Below are 23,057 nucleotides of genomic sequence, written 5' to 3' on the forward strand. Positions count from 1 at the left end.
CCAAATGATGCCTGGAATCTGAATATATCACTCCCTAACCTCAAGTTCTAGGGAATCCATGAATGATGGTCAGTGCCTAGCCGTTTAAAATCTTCTGGCGTTTCTCTAAAATCTGATGACAGTAACATGGAGCCATTTGCTGATCTATTACTGAACAGTATTTAATTCACTTACAAACTGTAAAGCTTGCTGAACCACATGATGGACAGCAGGCGTTGCCTATTGATTCAGCAGCAGAGTTTGTCAGATCAGCAGATCAGGGCGATTACATTTGGCTCAAGGCGTGCGCTTATCGGATTTTACTGGCATTAGTACGGTGTCCTGCTCTTGAGATAAAGAAAGATATATGAAAGAGTTCTGCTACTCTGCCGTCGGTAATAAGAGTAAAAGTTGCAGTTAGAACTGTGTTAAAGAGCAGGAGCATTTTGATATGGTTACTGTGCCAGTGGAATTAAATAACTGGTATCACAGTGACTCAGTGTTTGGAGTATATTTCAGTGAAAATACATACCCTAATTCTGTTTCCATCAACCTATCAACTTGCATTCTTTTGTTCATTAACAGAAAAGTCTTTGGTAGTTTGCTGGAGTTAGATTGTAAAAGAGATTGCTGCAAGAATACTTTGAATACGTGAATCTAGAATGGTGTGTTGCCTTCCTGATGCCAGAGTCAAGGATGTTGCAGGGCATTTTAAAGGGGGTGGGTAAACAGCTGGTGGTCATTGTTTACATTCATACAAACAGCATAGGTTAGAAGAGAGATGGAGATCCTGAAATATGAATTTAGGGAGGTAGGCAGCAGGCTAAAAGAGCAGGATCTCTTAAGGTTGTGTTGCCATATCCAAGCGAGTCTAAGAATTGGAGGAGAGTTCATGGTCATAGATGTACAGCACAGGAATGGACCTCTTCGCCTGTGTCTATGCCAACCATCAAGTACCCATCCATGATAATCTCACATTAGCAAATGACTGGCCAAAAAGCTAGTGTAGGAGTGAGGGCTTTAGATATTTAGATCACTGAGACCTTCTGGGTAAGCTGGAACAGATCTAACATGCTAGCAGTGAAATTTGCTAGTGTTGTTGGGGAGGAAAATGAAACAGAGTTGATATGCATTTGGGTGGTGGGGGAAGAGGGGAGAGAAGTTTCCAATCAAATGTAGAAGGAAAGCCCAGTAGGGAGAGCATACAAAGCTTGATAGGCATGAGGAAGGGATGCAAAGCTAAACGGCACTTGCTTTAGAGTGCGTCCAGGGGAACTCACTGAGGCAGTATATAGATAACACTACTGGAGAAGTGGAATACAGAACCTAATCTTATGGCATGTTAATCTTGAAGTGATAGCGGGAGAGCATTTGGGAGATAGTGACCGTAACTCTAAGTTTCAAGGTAGTTAAGAGAAAATAATCGGGATGGCCAAGAGATTAAGGTCCTTAATTGGGATTTCAATATCATAAGGCAGGACCTGGCAAAAGTAGACTGGGAGCAGTTACTGAGAGTCTACATCTGACCAGGAGGAGCCATTCCAAAGTAAAATATTGAGTGTTTGGCACCAATGTGTCGCTGATAGGATGAAGGGCAAGGGCAATCAGTCCAAGGAGCCCTGGATGTCAAAGGATATTGAAGATTAGATAAGAAGGGAAACGTGGAGGTATTGGGAACTGAGGGGGGTGGGGGGAAGGCCAAAAGGAGAATAGAAAGTGCAGGACAGCTCTTAAAAATGAAATTAGGAAGGCAAAGAATGGGCAGGAAATATCATTGGTGGACAAGATTAAGAAAATTCCAAAGCTTTGTATAAGTTTATTTGAGACAAGTAGGTAACCAGGGAAAGATTGGAGTCAGAAGGCATGGGTGATATCTTAAATGAATGCATCACATCTGCATTCACTAAGGAGAAGAACATTGCAGTTGGAGGGTCAGTGAAATTCCAGAACATGTTGGCATTAAAATGGACGTATTAGTCTTAATATGCTTAAAGGTGGATAAATCCCCAGGGCTGGATGTATCCCATGCTGCTGTGGGAGCCAAGGGAGGAGACTGCTGGGTCAGACATGGATTTTTAAATTCTCGCTGGGCAGATGAGGTGCCAGATGAATGGAGGAGGGCAAATTACCTTTTTATTAACAAATGGCAGTGGGGGTAAGCCAGGTAATTACAGGCCAACGTCTAATATCAGTGGTAGGGAAGCCAATGGAAAAAAAAATCCATGGGGCATGGTTGATTTACATTTTGAAAAGGCAGGAATTAATCAAAGAGAGCATGGTTTTGTTAAGGGTAGATCCCATTTGACCAATTAGAATTTTTCAAAGCGAACAAAGTCCATTCATGAGGAAAAGAATTGTGTTGGTCAGGACTACATCACTGGAGGGACAGGAGAAGGAAAGTGCTTTGGTTAAATGGCTATGAAAAGTAACTTGAAGGGAATGTTGGCAAGGTGATGTGTCTGACTATCTGTAGTCAGTCCCCTGCTCAGTGCATTGACGTAGAATTTTTTTTTGTTCTCCCATTGATGGGCACTGATTTATTTCAAAGGTGGTGGCTTTCGCCTTTAAGTATAATTCCATTTTGGCACCCGTTGCAGCTATACATTTTAACAGGTGCAGGGAAATAGTTATTTCGTTGTAACCCTAGCAGTGGTTTCAAGGTTCAGTCTTAATCTCCAAGACTGATTATTGCATGAATAAATTTTTCAAGCTTTAGTGAATCCTGCAGGATGCTTCAATTTTTATTTCATTCTCCCATCCCGAAGTTTTTATCAGTGTTCGTGTTTTGAGGTCTTAATCTTACCATGTTGATGCATATGTAGTATCCTTATTGGATAGTATTATTGCCATATTCGTTTGGCTTTTTATAGTTGAAATTTAAGCTAACGGTAGATTAATGTACAAAGCAAGTCACAGTAAACTTCTGCCAGCATGATTTTTCATCTATGTTCCTGTTTGCTTTGTGATTGGATAAGAAACTCAGCCTTTCCATTTCCAACATTGGGAGTTAAGTAATTTTCTAAGTTATGCCAGTGATTATTTGCAAGCCAGTACATCAGCTGCAGAGCTAAACTTGCTTTGCAGCAGCACTTCTCAACCTTTTCCTGAACATGATCTGGTTTAAACACAAGGGAATTTTTTTGACCTCAATATTTTGCCAGTAGTAAATAGGTTGCCTTGCAAAGTGAAGAAAATACAACAGAAAAATACCTTTTCAAGAATCTTTAAACCCTATCTTTTATCTCTGCAGTGCCAAGTTGTGACCAAGGGTCAGATATCACTGCTGTACACTTGCAATCAGTATATTAAATACAAGAAGAAACCTCACTCTAAGCCTTGTTGTTAAAATCCAGGTCATATTTAGCACACAGTTAATGCAAAAAGTCTTTATAATAATGATACACTTTCAATAGCTGGCTAGCAGGAACTTCTCAAGTCCCTAAACTGTTTGAGCAACTGCATATTAACAGAAAACATGAGAACTAGAAGCAGGAGTAGGCTGTATGGTGCTACTTTTCTTGCATTTATCCCATATCCTTTGACCCCCCCCCCCCCCCAATACCTAACAAAAAAAATCTGTCAGTCTCTGTCTTGAATGTGACTGAGTCCTCTCCACCCAAGAGGGCTGTGAATTCCTAAGGTTCACTGTCACTGCGTGAAGAAATTTCTTCTCGCCTTAGTTCTGAATAGCTGATCCCTGACTCTAGACTTCCTAAGTGAAGGGAAACATCATTCTTGCATCTACCCTGTCAAGCCCTGGAAGAATATTGTACATTTTAGTAAGATCACATTGCATTCTTCTAATCTCAAGACAATATAGCCCCAATCTGCTTAACCTCTTAAAACAAACCTGTCATTTCCAGAAACCAGTTCTTCATTGCCCACTCTTCCATCATGAGTATATCCTTCCCTATGTATGGAGAGCAGAACTGTCCACAATATTCCAGATGTTGTCTCATCAGGACCCAATTTAACTGGCACAAGCTGACTCTTGCACTCAAATCCTTTTACAATAAAGACCAAAAATGCTTGCCTTCCCAGTTTCTTGTTGCACCTGTGTATGGTAGTCGTATACCCTGAGCCTTCTCCTCTTCTCCCCCTGCTTCAGCTCCAGTTCTGTGGGTTCTTATTGTGTGCTTGTTCTTGTCACTGTTTTCACCTTCATCCTTGAATAACATTAGTTTTGCACGCTGACTGTAGTGTGCTCTCCAGTTTTTAAGTGTGCCTTTTCAGCTGAATTTCAAACAACCTCGTACTTTAGTAATGGCATTTTTGACCTTGTAAGGTATGGCATAATGGTCTTGAAGCTATTTTAGAACATAGAAAACCTACAGCACAGTACAGGCCCTTCAGCCCACAAAGTTGTGCCAAACACGTCCCTACCTTAGAAATTACTAGGCTTAGCCATAGCCCTCTATTTTTCTAAGCTCCATGTACCTATCCAACAGTCTCTTAAAAGACCCTATCGTATCCGCCTGCACCACCGTTGCCGGCAGCCCATTCCACGCACTCACCACTCTCTGAGTAAAAAAACTTACCCCGACATCTCTTCTGTACCTGCTCCCCAGCACCTTAAACCTGTGTCCTCTTGTGGCAACCATTTCAGCCCTGGGAAAAAGCCTCTGACTATCCACACGATCAATGCCTTTCATCATCTTATACACCTCTACTTTTTTAGCTTACTGGTTAGAATGTGTAGATTTTGCAGCAGTGTAGGCAAATCTTACCTGACCCTAATGGCTGTGTTGTCTCCCTACATTTAACACACTTATCACCATTGGTGTGCAAAACAAAAAGTGCAAGAATTTATTAACATCTGCCAATCTGTGATTTTCTCCTCCGCATCAGTGATTAATCTCTAATGATCTATATTGTTGGCTCTGCTAACCAGAAATAGAGGTCAGTTAGGAATTAATTAATGAAAATCAAAAAAAAACTGCAGATGCGGGAAATTAATGATGTGGTAAGGAAGTTTGCAGATTGGCGGTTTGTCTTTCGCACTTTTTCTGGATGGCTACGATAAAATTTGCCTAATTCTTTGGCTGCTATCTATGTTAAAAATTAATTGAAAACATTTAAAAAATGTTAGTGTAAAGAATAGTCTGCACTTAGAATGCAAGAAACAAATTGGTGGAGGAACTCAGCGGGTCAGGCAGCATCCGTGGAGGCAAAGGGATAGTCGACGTTTCAGGTCGAGACCCTGCATCAGGGCTGAGTGTCAAGGGGAGATGGCCAGTTATAAAGACATTAGGTGTGTGGCACATGATTGGTGGATCCAGGTGAGGAAGGGTTGATGGGCAGACAGAGCCAGGTTGGGGAGGGAGGGGTGGAGATGGTGACAGAGACTGGGAGATGATTTACATAGGACTTTCCACAGCTTTAAATGAAAATATTGAGAGGCCTGGATTTTTGATTCAGCAACACAAAATTCCTGTCCCTTCCTGGTAGATGGGAGAGCTAAAAAATTTGAAATGGCGAGCCGTGAAGTTAGCAAATGGTCTTTTCAAAAACCCATGTGCTTGCAACAAATCGTAAGGAGCATTGTGTGCTTTATGCCAAAAACAAAGACCTGTGTCCTTGAGAGAAAGAAATCAGCCAGCCTGATCTGGTCTGACCTGCGCATGGCTCCAAACCGGAAATGGCTACGAAAGTCACTCAGCTGAGGTGGAAAATTTGAATATATTTTTGTGTAGTCACCAGTGTGATCTTTGAATCATGGTAACCATTTTATGCACAGCAAGCTCCCACAAATAGTAATGTAGTTGAGAATTGGCAATTGGTATGTTGGCTAACGGAGGGGTATTGGTTTGTTATTGTCACTTGTAGCAAGGTACAGTGAAAAACTTGTATACCGATCGTACAGGTCAATTCATTACACAGTGCAGGTACATTGAATTAGTACAGAGTGCATTGACGTAGTACAGGTAAAAACAATAACAGTACAGAGTAAAGTGTCACAGCTACAGAGAAAGTGCAGTGCAATAAGGTGCAAGGTCACAACAAGGTAGATCGTGAGGTCATAGTCCATCTCATCGTATAAGAGAACCGTTCAATAGTCTTATCACAGTGGGTAGAAGCTGTCATAAGTCAAGGACACTGTGAACCACACTACCCTTTAAATTGTGCTATTGGATCATCATGCACCTGAGGGGATCAGTGTGTCTTGTTATTATGAGAGGTTGGTGAACAAGGTGAGAGCACGTGGAACTCGAGAATGAGAGTTGGTGAGCAGATAGAAAACAGACTTTCAGGAGTAGATGGCTCTTCTCAGGTTGCCAGGCAGCAACAAGCGGGGATTGCTATTTTTCACATGCAACAGTTCCAAGTTTGCCGTTGACACAAACATAAGTGGGAATGTGAATAATGATGGGGATGGCTTCAAGAGGATGCAAAACAAGTTGAGTGGGCTATAAAATGGCAGGAGATGAGTGTGGGGGAGAAAAATGTTGCTTTGATAAAAGGTGCAAATAGTGTTTAAATGCTGATGGTCATAACGTACAGAAACAGGCCCTTTTGTCCAACATGTCTATGCCGACCATTAAGTACTCATTTATATTAATCCCATTTACCATCACTTTATCCGTAGCCCACTGTGCCTTGATGATTCAAGTGCATGTCTAGATTTTTAAACAAGGTGAGAGCCTCTGCCTCCAATACTCACTCAGGCAGTGCGTTACAGATTTCAATCACCCTTTGGATGAAATTATTCCTCCTCAAAACACCTTGCCCTAAATCTTGGACCTAGTTTTGGATTTCTCTGCTATGAAGAAAAGTTTCCTACCAGCTACTTTATCTTTATTCCTTGAAATTTTGTATAACTCTATTAGGTTCCCACCGCCCCACCACCACCACCACCACCAGCCAACCCCCCCCCCCCCCCCCCCCCCCCCACCGGCTTGGTGGCCTTTGCTCCAAGGAAGCCAAACCCAGCCTTTCCAGTCTCGTATCTGAAATTCTCCGTTTCTGGTGAATCTCCTCTGCATCCTCTCCAGTGCGATCACGTCCATCTGCAGTGTGGCAAGCACAGCTATACACACTGATGTAGGGTGTCCTTGTACTCGAGTCGCTAAAAATGAGCATGCAGGTGTGACAGGCAAACGGTATGTTGGCCTTCATTGCAAGAGGATTTGAAAACAAGAGTAAAGGTGTCTTGTTACACATTTCGAGAGCCTTGGTGGGACCACACCTTTAAGTATTGCGTGTAACTTCAGTCTCCTTTCTTAAGAATTGGACGTTCTTGTCATAGAGGAGGTGCAGTGAAAATTTGCCAGATTGGTTCTTGGGATGGCAGGTCAGTCAGATGGAGGAATCAGGAAGAGACCTTGGTTGGTGTGGATGAGTCGGGCTGAAGGGCCTGACTCTGTGCTGTATAACTATGATTTATATCACAAAGGTTGTTGTGATAGGGAAGGAAAATGATAGGGTCTTCTGCATCCTGTTCAGTGTAATCATGTCCTTCCTGTAGTGTGGCAGCTGGAACAGCACACAGTATTCCAGCTGTGGCCTCACCAGTGTATAAAGTTGTACAAATACCTCCCTGCTCTTATATTCTATGCCCTGGCTAATGTAGGCAAGCTTCATCACCCTATCTATATCACTATGTATTGGTTTATTATTGTCACTTGTACCGAGGTACAGTGGAAAAACTTGCACACCGTTCGTACAGGTCAATTCATTACACAGTGCATTGAGGTACAGGGTAAAAACGATAACAGAATACAGCGTCACAGCTACAGGGAAGTGCATTGCAGGTAGACAATAAGGTGCAAGGTCATAACAAGGTGGATTGTGAGGTCAAGAGTCCATCTCATCGTATAAGGGAACCATTCAGTAGTCTTATCACAGTGGGGTAGAAGCTGTCCTTGAGCCTAGTGGTACGTGCCCTCAGGCTCCTGTATCTTCTGCCTGATGGGAGAGGAGATCAGAGAGAATGACCCAGGTGGGTGGGGTCTTTGATTATGCTGGCTGCTTCACCAAGGCAGCGAGAGGTATAGACAGAGTCTATGGAGGGGAGGCTGGTTTCCGTGATGTGTTGAGCTATGTCCACAACTCTCTGCAGTTTCTTGTCCCAGGCAGAGCAGTTGCCATAGCAAGCCATGGTGCATTCTATGGTGCATCGATAAATGTTGGTGAGCGTCAAAGGGGACATGCCAAATCTCTGTAGCCTCCTGAGGAAATAGAGGCGCTGGTGAGCTTTCTTGGTCGTGGCGTCTACTTTGTTGACCAGGACAGGCTGTTGGTGATGTTCACTCCCAGGAACTTGAAGCTCTCAACCCTCTCGACCTCAGCACCATTGATGTAGACAGGTGCATGTACACTGCCCCCTTTCCTGAAGTCAATGACCAGCTCTTTTGTTTTGCTGACATTGAGGTGGTTATCATGACACCATGTCACTAAGCTGTATATCTCTTTCCTGTACCCCGACTCATTGTTATTTGAGATACGGCCTACAATAGTGGTATCATCTGCAAACCTTTAGATGGAGTCAGAGCAGAATCTGTCCACGCAGTCATGAGTATATAGGACACAGCCTTGTGGGGCAGCAGTGTTGAGGATAATCGTGCTGGAGGTATTGCTGCCTATCCTCACTGATTTGCGGTCTGTTGGTCAAAAAGTCGAGGATCCATTTGCAGAGGGAGGTGTTGAGCCCCAGGTCTCAGAGTTTGGTGATGAGTTTGCATGGAATTATAGTATTGAAGCTGTAGTCAATAAACAATAGTCTAATGTAGGTGCCTTTACTGTCCAGATGCTCCAGAGATGAGTGTAGGGCCAGGGAGATGGTGTCCACTGTAGGCCTGTTTCTGCAGTAGATGAATTGCAGTGGGTTGAGGTTGTCTGGGAGGCTGGAGTTGACGCGAGCCATGACCAGCCTCTTGAAGCACTTCATGATGGTGGATGTCAGAGCCACTGGTCGGTAGTCATTAAGGCATGTTACCTTATTTTTCTTAGGTACCGGGATGATGATGGTGGTCTTAAAACAGCTGGGGACCTCATATTGAAACAGGGAGAAGTTAAATATGTCTGCAAATACCCCAGTCAGCTGATCAGCACAAAATCTGAGCACACGGCCAGGGACACCATCCGGGCCAGATGCTTTCCTCGGGTTCACTCTCCGGAAGACTGATCTTGTGTCCTCGACAGTGACCACGGGTTCAGTTGCATTGGAGGCTGTCAGGGTGGGTGGTGACAAATCCACTCCCCTTCTGTTCAAAACATGCATAGAATGCGTTAAGCTCATCAGGGAGGGGTGCGCTGTTGTTGACTATGCTGCCTGACTTCATTTTGTAGCCTGTTATAGCATGTAAGCCCTGCCACAACTGACGGCTGGTCTCGGACTGGTATTGTCTCTTGAACTGGTATTGTCTCTTGGCATTCCTGATAGCTTTCCAGAGGTCATATCTCGAAAGGCAGAATAGCTGATTTGCACGATTTAAGTTGTGCACATGTAAAGAGATTTAATGATTGCAATAAATAATGTTTCTTGAACCTTGAAGATCATCTTGGTTATTGGCCTGACGTCTTGGGATCTTATTATCAGAACACTTTCATCATGGTTTAATTAGCATTTGGCACATTAATGACACAGTTGCATAAAGGGCACTGTTTATTCCATGCTGGGCCGCACTCACTAATGCATGAATGTTGGCAAATCTGGCAATGGAAGGGTTTATGAAAATCAAAAGAACTGCAGATGCTGGAAATCCAAAACAAAATGCTGGTTACTTCAGTTACCAGCAGATTAAGATGTTTAGCATGGAAAGTATAGCACAGAAACAAGTAATTCAGACCAACAAGTCTGTACTGCTGTTTGTACTCCAAAAAAAAGCCTCACTCATCTAACTTTGTCAGCATATTCTTCTGACTTGTGAAGTTGTTAAGCTTTCCTAAAAAATGCATGTGCATTCTTTATTTCTATGTTACATGATACTGTCTGCATTTTAACTCTCCCTGAGTTTGTAAAGAACAGATCTGAGTGGGTATATAAATTGTCTTCAACTTGTAGTTTTGGGCTTGCACAAAAGGAAACATTGAAGTCTTGCCTGTCAAACTTCATAATTTTATACAACTCGACTAAGTGGCTCCTCAGACTTCTTTCCAGTGGAAATTTATTTTTATATGGAGGGCCCTAGGGACTGTAATGGAACACAGAGGGACCTAGGAGTACAAGTGCATAGTCCTGGAATCAAGATGAAAAACACTGTGATGCTGGAGGAACTCAGCAGGCCGGGCAGCATCCGTGGAGAGAAGCAGGTGATCGACGTTTCGTGTCAGGACCCTGCCTCTTATTTTGTATACTTCTATCAGGCTGCCTCCGCTTCAAGGAAAACAAACCCTGTCTCCTCATTAATGAAATGTTCCATCGCAGGGAATACACTGGTGAAGCTCTTCTCCATCCTCTTCAGTGCAATGACATCCTTCCTGTAGTGTGGCGAGTGGAACAGCATACATAACTCCAGCTGTGGCCTAACCAGTTGTACGAAGACCTCCTTGCTCTTATATTCTACCCTGGCTAATGTAGGCAATTATCCCTATGACTTCATTACCCTATCTACATCAATATATGTTGATAGGACATTGACTGTGACACCTGGAGACTTGTGTTCCCTGGCTCAAATAGTGAACTGATGGCTTTAATGTCCAGCAGAATGTGAACTGGGACCTTTGATCTCAGGAACAGGCACCGTCTTTAGAATGGAGCTTTTCCTCAACATTGGATTGTCAACCTAGATTAAATTCTAAAACTCTGTATTGTCCATGAAGCTGTGAACTTGGGGTACAAGTGACATGTCAGCATAGGTAGCATTTATAGCTCAGAACAGGTTGTTGGTAAAAGTGAAGAGGGAATTGCAGGCAGATTATTCCTGTGGAGATTTTGTATTTTAAAAACAACAAGCACATGGGGAAAAAAAGTCATTGAGAACTGGATCCTGGAGGTAAAATACTGGAAATTTCGTACATTACCTAAAACGATCTTGGCATCCAAGGATGGGAATAACTGGGATCCTTACAGCATCCTCTGTACTTGTTCAAATATACATTTAGATGGGTTACAAATGTCCTGTTCAGAATGTTTTTTTTCGATTACAACCAACACATCCACTACCTGTGCAGCCACTTTCTGGCATTACAGGAAGGATGTGGAGGCTTTGGAGAGGGTGCAGAAGAGGTTCACCAAGAGCTTGCCTGGATTGGAGAGTATTCGCTGTAAGAAGAGGTTCGACAAACTTGGATTGTTTTCTCTGGAGCGCTGGGAGCTGAAGGGCTCCTTGATAGAAGTAAATAAAACTATGAGAAGCATAGGGTAGATAGTCTGAGTCTGTTTGCCAGGATGGAAATGTCAAGTACTAGAGGGCATAGTTTAAGGTGGAGGGGGAAAGTTTAAAGGAGGTTTACGAGGCAATTTTTTTTCAAACAATGGTAGGTGCTTTGAATGCGCTGGAAGTGGTAGAAGCAGATACAATAGCAATGTTTAAGAAGCATTTAGATAGTCACATGAACGGGCAGGGAATGGAGGGATATGGACCTTGTTCAGACAGAAGGGATTAGTTTAAATTGACATCATGGTCGGTGGGCTGAAGGGTCTGTTCTGCTATACAAGGTGGCGCGGGAGTGTGGCAACTCATTGCAAGCTGCTCTCTGCAGATCTACTCATTACTCTTACTATAATCATTCTACTCTTTTAAATTTGCACTTTACCCTGTATTCTGGTATTGTTTTTACCCTGTACTACCTCAGTGCACTGTGTAATGAATTGATCCGTAGGAACGGTGTGCAAGACAAGTTTTCCACTGTACCTCGGTACAAGTGACAATAATAAACCAATACCAGTACTGTTCTATATTTTCTGTTCTAAGTCCTCCTGATGCAAGCTATCAGGTTGGAGGGAATTGTTGGCCTTGGCTCCCATTAGTTTGCCTACTCTTTTTTTTCTCTAGTTGAGTGTTTTAAGTTCCTCCCTCTCTATAACTCACTTATTATCCTTTGTAATTGGGATATTTTTAGTTCCTATTTTTAAGTCCAATCCAGAATCAGAGTCTTTATTTTTTTTCATTGTTAATTCTCCACGTGTCTCACATTGTGAATATAGCAAGCAGTATTGATCATGTTTTACTCTGTAGCAACATATGAGATGCTGGAGGAGCTCAGCAGGTCAGGCAGCATCTATGGAGGAAAATGGACTTTGCGGGTCGAGATCCTTCGTCTCCATGTTTTACTCTGTGCTCATTGTGTTGAGTTGGGAGAGGGAATGTGGTGGATGCTCTGTGAAACTTGTTCTTAATTGTTTTCTCATTTATCCCTACCAGGCTGCCATAGGTTTCAGAATCCAGACAGAACCAGCTAACGTTCTGCTGGTCGCATTGTGAAGGCAGCATGGTGTCGATACCAGAGTTCTACTTGGGCAAGAATGTTCTCATCACTGGGGCCACTGGCTTCATGGGGAAGGTGCTGCTTGAGAAGCTGCTGCGCTCTTGTCCCGGAGTCAAGACTGCGTATATTCTAGTGAGAGCCAAAGCAGGCCAGAATTCTCAAGCACGTGTTCAAGAAATGCTCAACAGCAAGGTAAACGTGTTCCAGAAATGGTTACATTTTTCAGAGTTCTTGTGTTATGATGTGAAGACACCGTGAAGAGCAGAGAAATGTGCTTGAACTATATCTCACGATCTGTTTTATTTTCTGCTCATTGTTCACATTTGTTATTATATCTTTGATTTTAAAAAGGAGACTCAAATATCTCAGCAGGGCTTTTGACAAGGTCACGCGTAGTCAAAGTCGAGTTTATTGTCACATACACAAGTACGTGTATGCACAGGTGCAATGAAAAACTTGCTTGCAGCAGCATTACAGGCACATAGCATCAGATAAGCAGCATTCACAAGAAAAACATAAATTATACATTTTTACAAGAAAGAACACAAAGTCCATTTTAGTGCAAAGTGGTCATAGTGTTTGCTGAACTAATAATTAGGGTTTTGCCAGTTGGTTCAAGAACTGAATGGTTGAAGGGAAGTAGCTGTTCTTGAACCTGGTGGTGTGTCAAAAGGAAAATCCATGAGGTCCCAGGGAGTGTGGCAAATTGGATCCAAAATTGGCTTAAGGCTCAAAGACAAGAAGTAAAGGTTGCTGGGTGTTTTTGTGACTTGAAGGCTGTTATCAGTAGGGTTCCATGGCTTGGTGCTCATTCCCTTGCTATTTGTGACTTAAATGTGGAGAACATCATTTAAAAAAAAGTTTGCAGATGATTCAAAAATCGGTGGTGTGATTGAGAATGAGGAAAGCTTTAGATGCAGGAAAGTACAGGTGTAATTAGACAGAAAATTAGCAACTACGATTCATTCCAGAGGGGTGCAACAAGACAGGACTATATGAAAATTTAAAAGATACTGAGATGTGGAGGATTAGAGAAATCTAAAAGTGTCCTTAAAGGTAGCAGGATGGTTAAAGCCATGTGGGGATGCTTTTCTTGTGATGATGTAGAACTTTTCTGTCATACAGGTGACCCTTGCGTTATGACCATTTGGGTAATGGAAGTTTGTCCTAATAGAATTCATGACCCAACAATATGATTTACGGAATAAAATTCACTCTCTCAGCATTTGTATAGGAAGATAAAGTAAATAAGTACTATATTTTTTTAAGCACTTGTTTCTTGACACGTGTGCAGATAATGAGGCTTTGCATTATGGAACATCGTGATACAGCCTGTTTTCTAGGAACGCAACCCCTCCGTAACACCGGGGTTTCCTGCGCTTGTTTCTAATGAAAATGTGTAGTTGACTCGTGTGTTACCATTTGTAATACAAGCCATATCAATACATTTGTGTGACACCTTTGTATACATTGCTTGAGCATCCAACCAGTGTGTAATGGTGGCAAGGTCTTAAACTGTGGTCTTTTCACCGTAACACTTAGCCTTCCCTCAGAATGTTGTCCTGGATTGTGGAATGTGCTAGTCTGCAACATGTCATATTTCCTTATGACATAGAAGGAAGCCATTCAACCCATCAAGTCAGTGCCAGCTCACATAGCAATCCCATTCCTGTTTGGTTATAGGCAGATCAGCATGTTGTTGGCAGACCAAATGCTGTCTTTTATTGAGTTAATAATCTTCCAGCAGTAGTAGTTGTTTGTCTCAATCTGTCCTTGGGAGCAGCTGTAGAGTGCATAGGATGTAAGAGGGAGATTATGCTGGATGCATACATCACAAGTTAGACCGCAGTTTGAGTGCTGCATGCAGTTCCAGTCCTCATGTGACAGGAGAGATGTGATTGCAGAGGATGTTGCCAGGGCTCGAAAGTTATAGCCATGAGGAAACGTTGAATAGGCTGGGTTATTTCCTTAGCAGCCATGGAGAGCAAGGGTCGACGTGAATGATGTCCATGTATAGAATAATAGGAAGGGCCTATGTCTAATTACAGAGGAGTCAAAAGCCAGGAGAATGTTTTTAAGAAGGATTAGAAGGGAGTTGAGAGAGTTTATTTATCTTCCACACAGTGAAAGTCTGGCACTCTGCCTGAAAGGAGTTCAATCTGGAGAAGCATGAGGTGGTACGCTTTGGAAGGACAAACTCCAAGGCAGAGTACAAGGTAAATGGCAAGGTACTTGGCAGTGTAGAGGAGCAGAGGGATCTGGGGGTTGATATTCACAGTTCACTGAAAGTTGCCTCACAGGTGGATAGAGCAGTTAAGAAGGCCTAAGGGATGCTAGCTTTTGTAAGTCGTGGGATTGAGTTTAAGAGCCGCGAAGTGATGATGCAGCTTTACAAAACTCTAGTTAGACCACACCTAGAGTACTGTGTTCAGTTCTGGTCGCCGCATTATAGGAAGGATGTGGAGGCATTGGAGAGGGTGCAGAGGAGATTTACCAGGATGCTGCCTGGATTAGAGCGTATGGAATATGAGGAGAGGCTTAAGGTGCTAGGGCTTTATTCACTGGAAAGGAGGAGGATGAGAGGAGAGGAGACATGATAGAGGTATATAAAATATTGAGAGGAATAGATAGAGTAGACAGTCAGTGCCTCCTTCCCAGGGCACCAGTGCTCAAGACAAGAGAGCATGGCTTTAAGGTTATGGGTGGGAAGTTCAAGGGAGATATCAGAGGGAGGTTTTTCACCCAGAGAGTGGTTGGGGCATGGAATGCGCTGCCTGGGGCAGTGGTGGAGGCTGATACATTGGTCAAGTTCAAGAGCTTGTTAGATAAGCATATGGAGGAATTTAAAATAGGGGGATATGTGGGAGGAAGGGGTTAGCTAGTCTTAGGCATGGTTTAAAGGTCAGCACAACATGGTGGGCCGAAGGGCCTGTATTGTTCTATGGTTCTATGGAAAGGGTAATGGAGGTGAAAATGTGAGAGTTTAAAGGGGTATTTGAAGAGCCCTGCAGGACTAAGGCCTTGGTCCTTAAAGTTGGCAATCAGGTGGATGTCTTTTCTGACCATGCGTCTGATGGGGCGAAGAGCCTCTTCACAAGAGACTCTTCGACCACATTCTTACCAAGACTCACTTTTTCTTGATTCCAGCATCTGCAGTCTCTTGTCTCTCCAGTTTACTACTCCACTGCGCAGTCTCTTCAAGGTATGTGCACTTTGAAGAAGTTTTCCTTCTCTCTGGGAGTTCTGTGAGACCCCCTCACTGCTGCCCCTCTGGTTTCTACTGCTCTTCAACCACGTTCTTACCTGCTGAGTTCCTCCAGCAGGTTGTTTGTCGTTGTAAATGTCTGTTTTGGACAACACAATTATTTTTTTCCCGTGCTGCTTTACAGCCTGCCGTTCCTTGGACATGTAAGTGGCCTATCCGTATCTCTATAACTTTCTTCAGTCATACAACCCTTTGTGATCACCACACTCCTCCATTTCTGTCCTCTTGTTATTCTAAGATAAGATTTCTTTATTAGTCACATGTACATCGAAACACGCAGTGAAATACATCTTTTGCGCAGTGTGTTCTGGGGGCAGCCCGCAAGTGTCACCACGCTTCCGGCGCCAACATAGCATGCCCACAGCTTCGTAACCCATACATCTTTGGAATGTGGGAGGAAACCGGAGCACCCGGAGGAAACCCACGCAGTCATGGGGAGAACGTACAAACTCCTTACCGACAGCGGCGGGAATTGAACCCGGTTCGCTGGCGCTGTAATAGCGTTACGCTAACCACTACACTACTGTGTCTGTATCGTGTTCAGCACAGACATTGTGGGCCGATGGGCCTGCCTCTCTGCTGCACCACTCGACGGAGACATAGGAGACTGCAGACGCTGGAATCCGGAACAACACACCAGATGCTGGAGGAACCCAGCGGGTCGAGCAGCATCTGTGGAGGTAAATGGACAGCTGAGTCTTTCAGGGTGGAAACCCTTCATCTGAGCTGAAAGACAGAGGGGAGAGAGCCAGTATATCACCTTGGCATTGCAGCTGTCCCTGGAATTTTCTCTGAAAACTGTCCTAAAAACACATTGTTTTGTACTAATATTTTGTGGCTCAATATCCATGTTGTTCTGTGACACACCTTGTGGTGTAATGTTACATTAAAAGTGCTGTATAAATGTGATTTGTAATTGACATGAGCTGTTTGGAAATACAAGCATTACCATACAGCTTTTCTTTTACTATGGGTTGACCTAGTTAAATTTTTACTTTGTGCATTTGTCACACTAGGCTGCATTTTGTCACAGAGAACAGAACGGAAGGGATACATAAACCAAATGTTCCACACGTCCATTCTTGACAACTAGGATCTGAAATTTGCAATGAAAATTTACTGACCTGTAATTAACATGAGAAATTCTTGCCAAAAATGCCCGAGCAGCAGAAGGATAGGCAAAGCAAGCAGTTGCATGCGCCCTGACTATTTGTGAAAGGCTCGGAGTGAGTTGGGCGTTACTTTATTTGCTTTTGTGGATTTTCTTTCCTTTTCAAATTAGCCCTTTGCCTTGGCTTCTGTTTAGGGAAAAAAAGTGAGGTTGTGCATGTGTTGATTTTTATCTTCCCTTTTGTTTTCCCCATTCTTAGCCAATTAATTTTTAATTAAATAATACGGGTTTCGCAGCAACAGTAATGTTTCAAAAAGCTTCCATTTGTTCTTGAATATATCTTTTGTGATCATCGCTGTTTGTAGTTTGCATTATATCTACTGGGAATATTGGGTGTAACCATAATTCAGAGCTCTATTTAAAATACCTGTCCTAATTTTACTACTACATTTTCACACCAATGCAAAGTTAGGGGAAACCAGTCACAGCCTGTTATGTGAGATACATTCCAAGGCTGTTCACAAGAGCAGACTTCTGGCAAAAGTTAACAGGATCTCTAAGGACATGATCAACCTTCCTTGCCATTCAATTTGATCGTGACAGATCTGCAACCCTATTTTCCTGCTTGCTTTCCTCCTCGTCTAACAAATTATCCCATTTCCATCTTGCAAGTGCCAGTTTCAAACCGCTGCATCCATGGCTTCTAGGCATGGAGCATTTCAAATAGTAGAAAGATGGTTCTTGAAGTTGGTTCAAATTTCAATATTGTCTCCTATTTTTCACCTTTCTAAGGAACTTAATTCTGCATGTCTCTGTTATTGCATCTTCCCAATGTTTTAAGCATCCTGATCAGTTTCATAATTGCAGTGAGCATGGTTGTATTGACATATAATGGTATTGAGGAAAATTCCAGTGCGATCCAGATTCCATTAGAGACTGAGCGTTGGAAAGCAAAGTCGCAGAAGGAATGGAAAAGTGTGACTTGCATTTCTGTAGTGCCTTTTACAGCCTGATGCCCCAAAGTACTCAACAACCAATGAGGTGCTGTTAGAAATATTGTCATGTGAAAATTTCACTCCCTGACAACAAGATAACAAGTAATGAATGTGCTATCTGGTGATTGTGATTGGTCAACAGGACACTGAGGATAACTCTAGCTCTGACTCAAATTGGGATCTTTAATCCAGGTATCATTTGAAATTCCATCTCCGACAACGCAGTACTCCTTGGAGTTTAAACCTAGTTTAAAATTGAGAGGTGTAGATAAGGTGGATGGTAGCAGTATTTTCCCCAGGGTAGGGGAGTCCAAAACTAGGGGGCATAGGTTTAGGGTGAGAGGGGAAAGATTTAAAGGGGACTTTAAAGGGAACTTTTTCCACACAGGGTGGTGAGTATATGGAATGAGCTGCCAGAAGAAGGTACAACAGTATCATTTAAGAAGCACTTGGATAGGTACATGGAGGGCCGGGGCTTGGAGGGATATGGGTCAAATGAAGGAAATTGGGACTAGCTGGGTGGGCACCATGGTCGGCATGGACTGGTTGGGCTGAAGGGCCTGTATCTGCGCTGTATTCCTCTATGACTCTATCTTTGTCCTCAAGTGGAAATCAAAAAAAAGTTGCAGATACTGGAACTCTGAAATAAAAACAGAAACTATTGGAACCATTCAGTCAGTCAGGTGGCATCTGTAGAAAGGGGAACAGTTAATGTCTCGAGTCAGATATTCTTCAGATGTTTCCATTATTTTCTATTAATATTTCTTTGTGCTTGTGTCTGGATTGGGATTTGAACCCTCTGAATCAGTTTTACCCTTTGAGAGTGCAAACAAATAGTGGCCACTGATGGATCTCTATAAGGGAAGGTGCTTGAAGTCAATATATTGGACCTGTGGCCACAGGCTGCTTGCAAAACTGCCAGAATGTTGAAACAACTGGTGTCACAGACACAATCGATACCCAACGTGGAATGGAAAGGATGCCTGCAGCCAGCTAGCACTAATCTTATCCGGGTGTATTCCAAAGTGCTACAATTGGTAGACAGCAAACACATCTGTCTGGCACACGAGAGTTAACAGTAACTTAATGCAGACACAAAAGACTTAATGCAGCATTTACCAAGCACAGAAACCAAACACTGAGGCAGCAACTAAGTTGTAATGGAGCAATTGTTGTATTTTATATCATATTAAATTGATTCCAAAATTTTAGAAACCCATCAAGCACTGTATTTTCACTTCAGTGGATGTCATTTGGGTGTCCCCTATCTACATAATGAATTGGTCTGTACGAACGGTATGCAAGATGAGCTTTTCACTGTACTCGGAACAAGTGACAATAATATACCAATACATTTTATCAACCTTGGTGTGACCCTGGCAAGTGTAGTCCCTGCCCATAGCTTTGTTTTGTGACAGGGCACTAAGTGGTGCAAAGTGCAAGTTGCTGTGGTCTAATTACTGAGGGGCATAAATTTATCATTGCTACTTCATGTGAGTCTCATTTTAAAAAGAAATGTAGGATGCTTTTGGTTTTTAATGGCTTTCCTTTCCTGTAAAAACTTTTCCTCTTGTCCACATTGCTTAATGAGTGAATATTCTCATGTTTCTTCGCCAGCCTATTAACCTTGAAACCAAGTGTAGACTAGGCGACTTTGTGGACACCTGTGCTCTTTTCACAAAGGCCATCTTGAGCTTCTGGTTGCTGGTCATTTTAACTCTCCTTCCCAGTCCCACACCGACCTGTTTGTCCAAACGCTCTTGGCTCTACCTTAGAATTTTAAAGATAAATTTGTTTTCATTTACATTTTGCTGTAAATGGCCTCATGAAATCCTGAAGTTTGTTCTGAATCCATTTGAGGTCAGAGTTTTCACAGTTGTTTTAGCTTGTCAAAAACTTTTGCAGAAGTTTCAGATTTAGGACAGCAAATAAAATACTTTTGAAGTACAGCCACTTTTGTTATGAATTCCTTAATTTAGCTCATCCAAAATTCCTCCTTAGGATACGGGATGCTACTCAGGCCACTGGGTCCGTGCCAGCTTCCTAGTAGAGCAAATCTATCAGTCCCATTCCTTGTTCCTCATTTCATCCACCGCTCCTATGCTTTTCGCTCTGCATTGACTCTCTGTCCAGAACACCGAGATAGAAAAAAATCAAAGTTGAGTTTATTGTCATATGCACAGGTACATGTATGCATAAGTGCAACGAAAAACATACTTGCAGCAGCATCACAGGCACATAGCATCAGATAAGCAGCATTCACAAGAAAAACATAAAGGTAAATTATACACAATTTTTACAAGAAAGAACATAATTAGAACAGAAAAATATAGACTCCATTGTAGTCCAAGGTGGTCATATACTAAGGTAGTGATTAGGGTTTTGTCGGTTAGTTCAGGAACTGAATGGTTGAAGGGAAACCTCTATTCTTGAACCTGGTGGTGTGGGACTTCAGGCTTCTGTACCTCCTGCCTGATGGGAGCTGCGAGAAGATGGCACGGCCCAGATGGTGGGGATCTCTGATAGATATTGACTTCTCATGCTGGTTTATAATTTCTTCTATGACTTCATTCCTTCTTTCTCTCTGTAACAACAACAACAAATAATCCTGAAAAAAAACTGAAGGCAATTGGCATCAAGAAGAAAATGCTCTAGTGGTTGGAATTGTATCTTGCGCAAACTAAGATGGTTGTGGTGTTGAAGGTCAATCATCTCAGCTTCAGGACATTGTTGCCAGGCTATCTCAGAGCTGTCCTCAGATGAACCATTTTTCAGCTGCTTCATCGATCTTCGTTCCATCATGAGATCAGAAGTAGACGTGTTCCCTGAAGAATGTTTGATTCTTTTCATAACTCAGCAAAGGAGGCAGCCCTTGTGTGTGAGCAACAAGACCTAAACAGTATGAAGGTATGCACTGATGAGTAGCATTAGTGCCTCAAAGGCTCAGGCCGTGACTATCTCCGCATGGAACTACCCACCAACCTTTGATTCTCTAACTGCCTGAGCTGCTAAATATTTCCAACACTCCTCTCAAATGGCGCAGCAGAGGCATCATTGCTTTTATTTTTTTCTACACAGATATGCTCCCCTCTCTTACAACATTTCACAAGCTTATGACTGTGGTGGGTGTGTTGCCTACTAGTCAGCCACTCTGTGCTTTGACATACTTGAATATTAATTATACTCTTTTCCACAACTATAGCTGAGTTTTAACCTTAAAAAAAATTGCAGTAACCTTTTGAAGTCATGTTGGTCCTGGTTCTGAATTGTAATCCTAGTCTCTACCATTTGCATTGAGAGTTTACACACTGCAGTTTTGCTGATACCTTTGACCTTCAGATCTGTTAATTACTGCTAGGATACCTATACCTATTCTGCCAGTTATTTAATATACCTTTGCCTTTGCAGCTTTTTGACAGACTGCGAGATGAGCAGCCGGATTTCAAAGAGAAGGTTGTAGCAGTGAGCAGTGAATTGACTCAGCCAGAGCTTGGTCTTAGCCAGGCTGACAAGGAACTCTTGATATCTTGCATTAACATTGTCTTCCACTGTGCAGCCACCGTGCGCTTCAATGAAACTTTGAAGTAAGTATTTTTCAAAAATATTTATGCATTTCTAGGATGAACTATCATTTATTGGCCATCTCCAGCACCCCTTGAAAATTGGAAGGCACCTTCTTGAACCATGGTAGTCTTTGAAGGTGATATTGGGTAACACTAAAGCTGTTTGATCCAGTGGTGATGAAGGAACGGCTACTTCCAAATTGGGATGGTGTGTGACTTGTAGGGGAACCTGAAGGTGGTGGTATTTCTAATGCCCTCATCCTTCTATCTGGAATCTTAGAGTTAACAATAACTTGATGCAAATATCTTCTTTCTTGTCCTTCTAACCACCACCCTCTAAATCTCTCCCCCCTCAGAAACCTGTCCCCTCTAGTTCCAGGCACCCCTGCCCTAGAAAAAAGACTTGTCCATGCCCCTCATTATTTTATAAACTTCCATTAAGTCACCTCTCAGCCTCCTATGTTCCAGTGAAAATAAACCCAGCCTATCCAATCTCCATTCCTGGTTACATCCTGGTGAATCTCTTCTGCACTCTCTCTGTTGCTACCGCATCCTCCTCGTAGAATGGTGACCAGGTATGGTCTAACCAATGTGTTGTGAATCTGCAACATGATGTCCCAACTCTTATACTCAATGCCTTGGCCTATGAAGGCAAGCTTACCAAATACCTTTTTCACTACCTTATCCACCTATGTCACTAATTTCAATGAGTTATGGACTTGCACCCAGAGTTCCCTCTGTACATCTATGCTCCTAAGGTCCCTACTATTCGCTGTATGTGTCCTACCAGAATTTGACTTCCCAAAGTGCATTAACTCACGCGTGTGGATTAAATTCCATGTGCCACTGCTCTGCCCACTCTTCAACTGATCCATATCCCACTCAATCCTTGGACAACCTTCTTTTCTATCTGCAATCCACCACCTACGTTCTCATCCAAGTCATTTGTATACGCTACAAACAGCAAAAGTCGCAGCACTGATCCCTGCGGTACACCACTTGTTACATCCAGTCAGAAAAACATCCAGCTACCGCTCCTTTCTGCCTCCTATTACCAGGCCAATTTTAGATCCAGTTTGTCAGCAAGACGCAAATCTCTTGTGCCTTAACCTTCTAGACCAGCCTACCACGTGGGACCTTGTCGAAACCATTACTGAAGTCCAAGGTGGTGTGTTGGGGTGGAGCGAGTGAACGTTTAGGTGGATCATGGGCTGTTGATTCAGCAAATATCAGTTTTTGTTACAATAAACAACGCTGGGAGAACTTGCGTCAAGCAGCATCCATGGAGGCAAAAGGTGTAAGTCGATGTTTCAGGTCGAGACTCCTGCAGAACTTGTCAATTTCATCACCTTCACCACCAATTTCTACCCTGCCGTCAAGTTCACTTGGACCATCTCTGACACTTCTTCCTTTTCTGGATCTCTCTGTCTCCATCTCAGGAGACAGACCTGCCACTGACATCTTCTATAAACCACTGCTACCTTGACTACATCTTCTCCCACCCTGCCTCCTGAAAGGATACAGTTTCCTTTTCTCAGTTTCTCCATCTCCAAGTTGAGACCTTTACTCCAGGATTTCTGAAACGTCTTCCTCCTTCAGGAATTGTGGCTTCCTGTCTTCCATAGTTGATGGAGCCTTCACTTGTATTTTCTCCATTTCCCACACACCTGCTCTGACAACCCCTCCCCAGACAGAACAGTCATCACCTTTCACACCACCAGCCTCCACATCCAACGCATCATCCTCCGACATTCCTGACAGCTTCAATGTGATCC

General features: G+C 42.9%; 1 protein-coding gene across 3 annotated transcripts in view; it reads left to right on the plus strand.

Annotated features, from left to right (window-relative positions):
- The window catches only part of far1 (fatty acyl CoA reductase 1), a 114,225-nt gene that overhangs the window by 37,740 nt on the left and 53,428 nt on the right, over positions 1-23,057 (plus strand). For all 3 annotated transcript variants that reach the window (XM_052029079.1, XM_052029077.1, XM_052029078.1), the window contains exons 2-3: positions 12,285-12,540; positions 21,128-21,303. In XM_052029079.1, the coding sequence (XP_051885039.1) occupies positions 12,352-12,540; positions 21,128-21,303 (365 nt within the window). In that variant the 5' untranslated portion in view covers positions 12,285-12,351. The remainder of the gene's footprint in view (positions 1-12,284; positions 12,541-21,127; positions 21,304-23,057) is intronic.

The sequence above is a fragment of the Pristis pectinata genome, chromosome 14, assembly GCF_009764475.1.
Source record: "Pristis pectinata isolate sPriPec2 chromosome 14, sPriPec2.1.pri, whole genome shotgun sequence".
Classification (NCBI taxonomy): Eukaryota; Metazoa; Chordata; class Chondrichthyes; order Rhinopristiformes; family Pristidae; genus Pristis; species Pristis pectinata.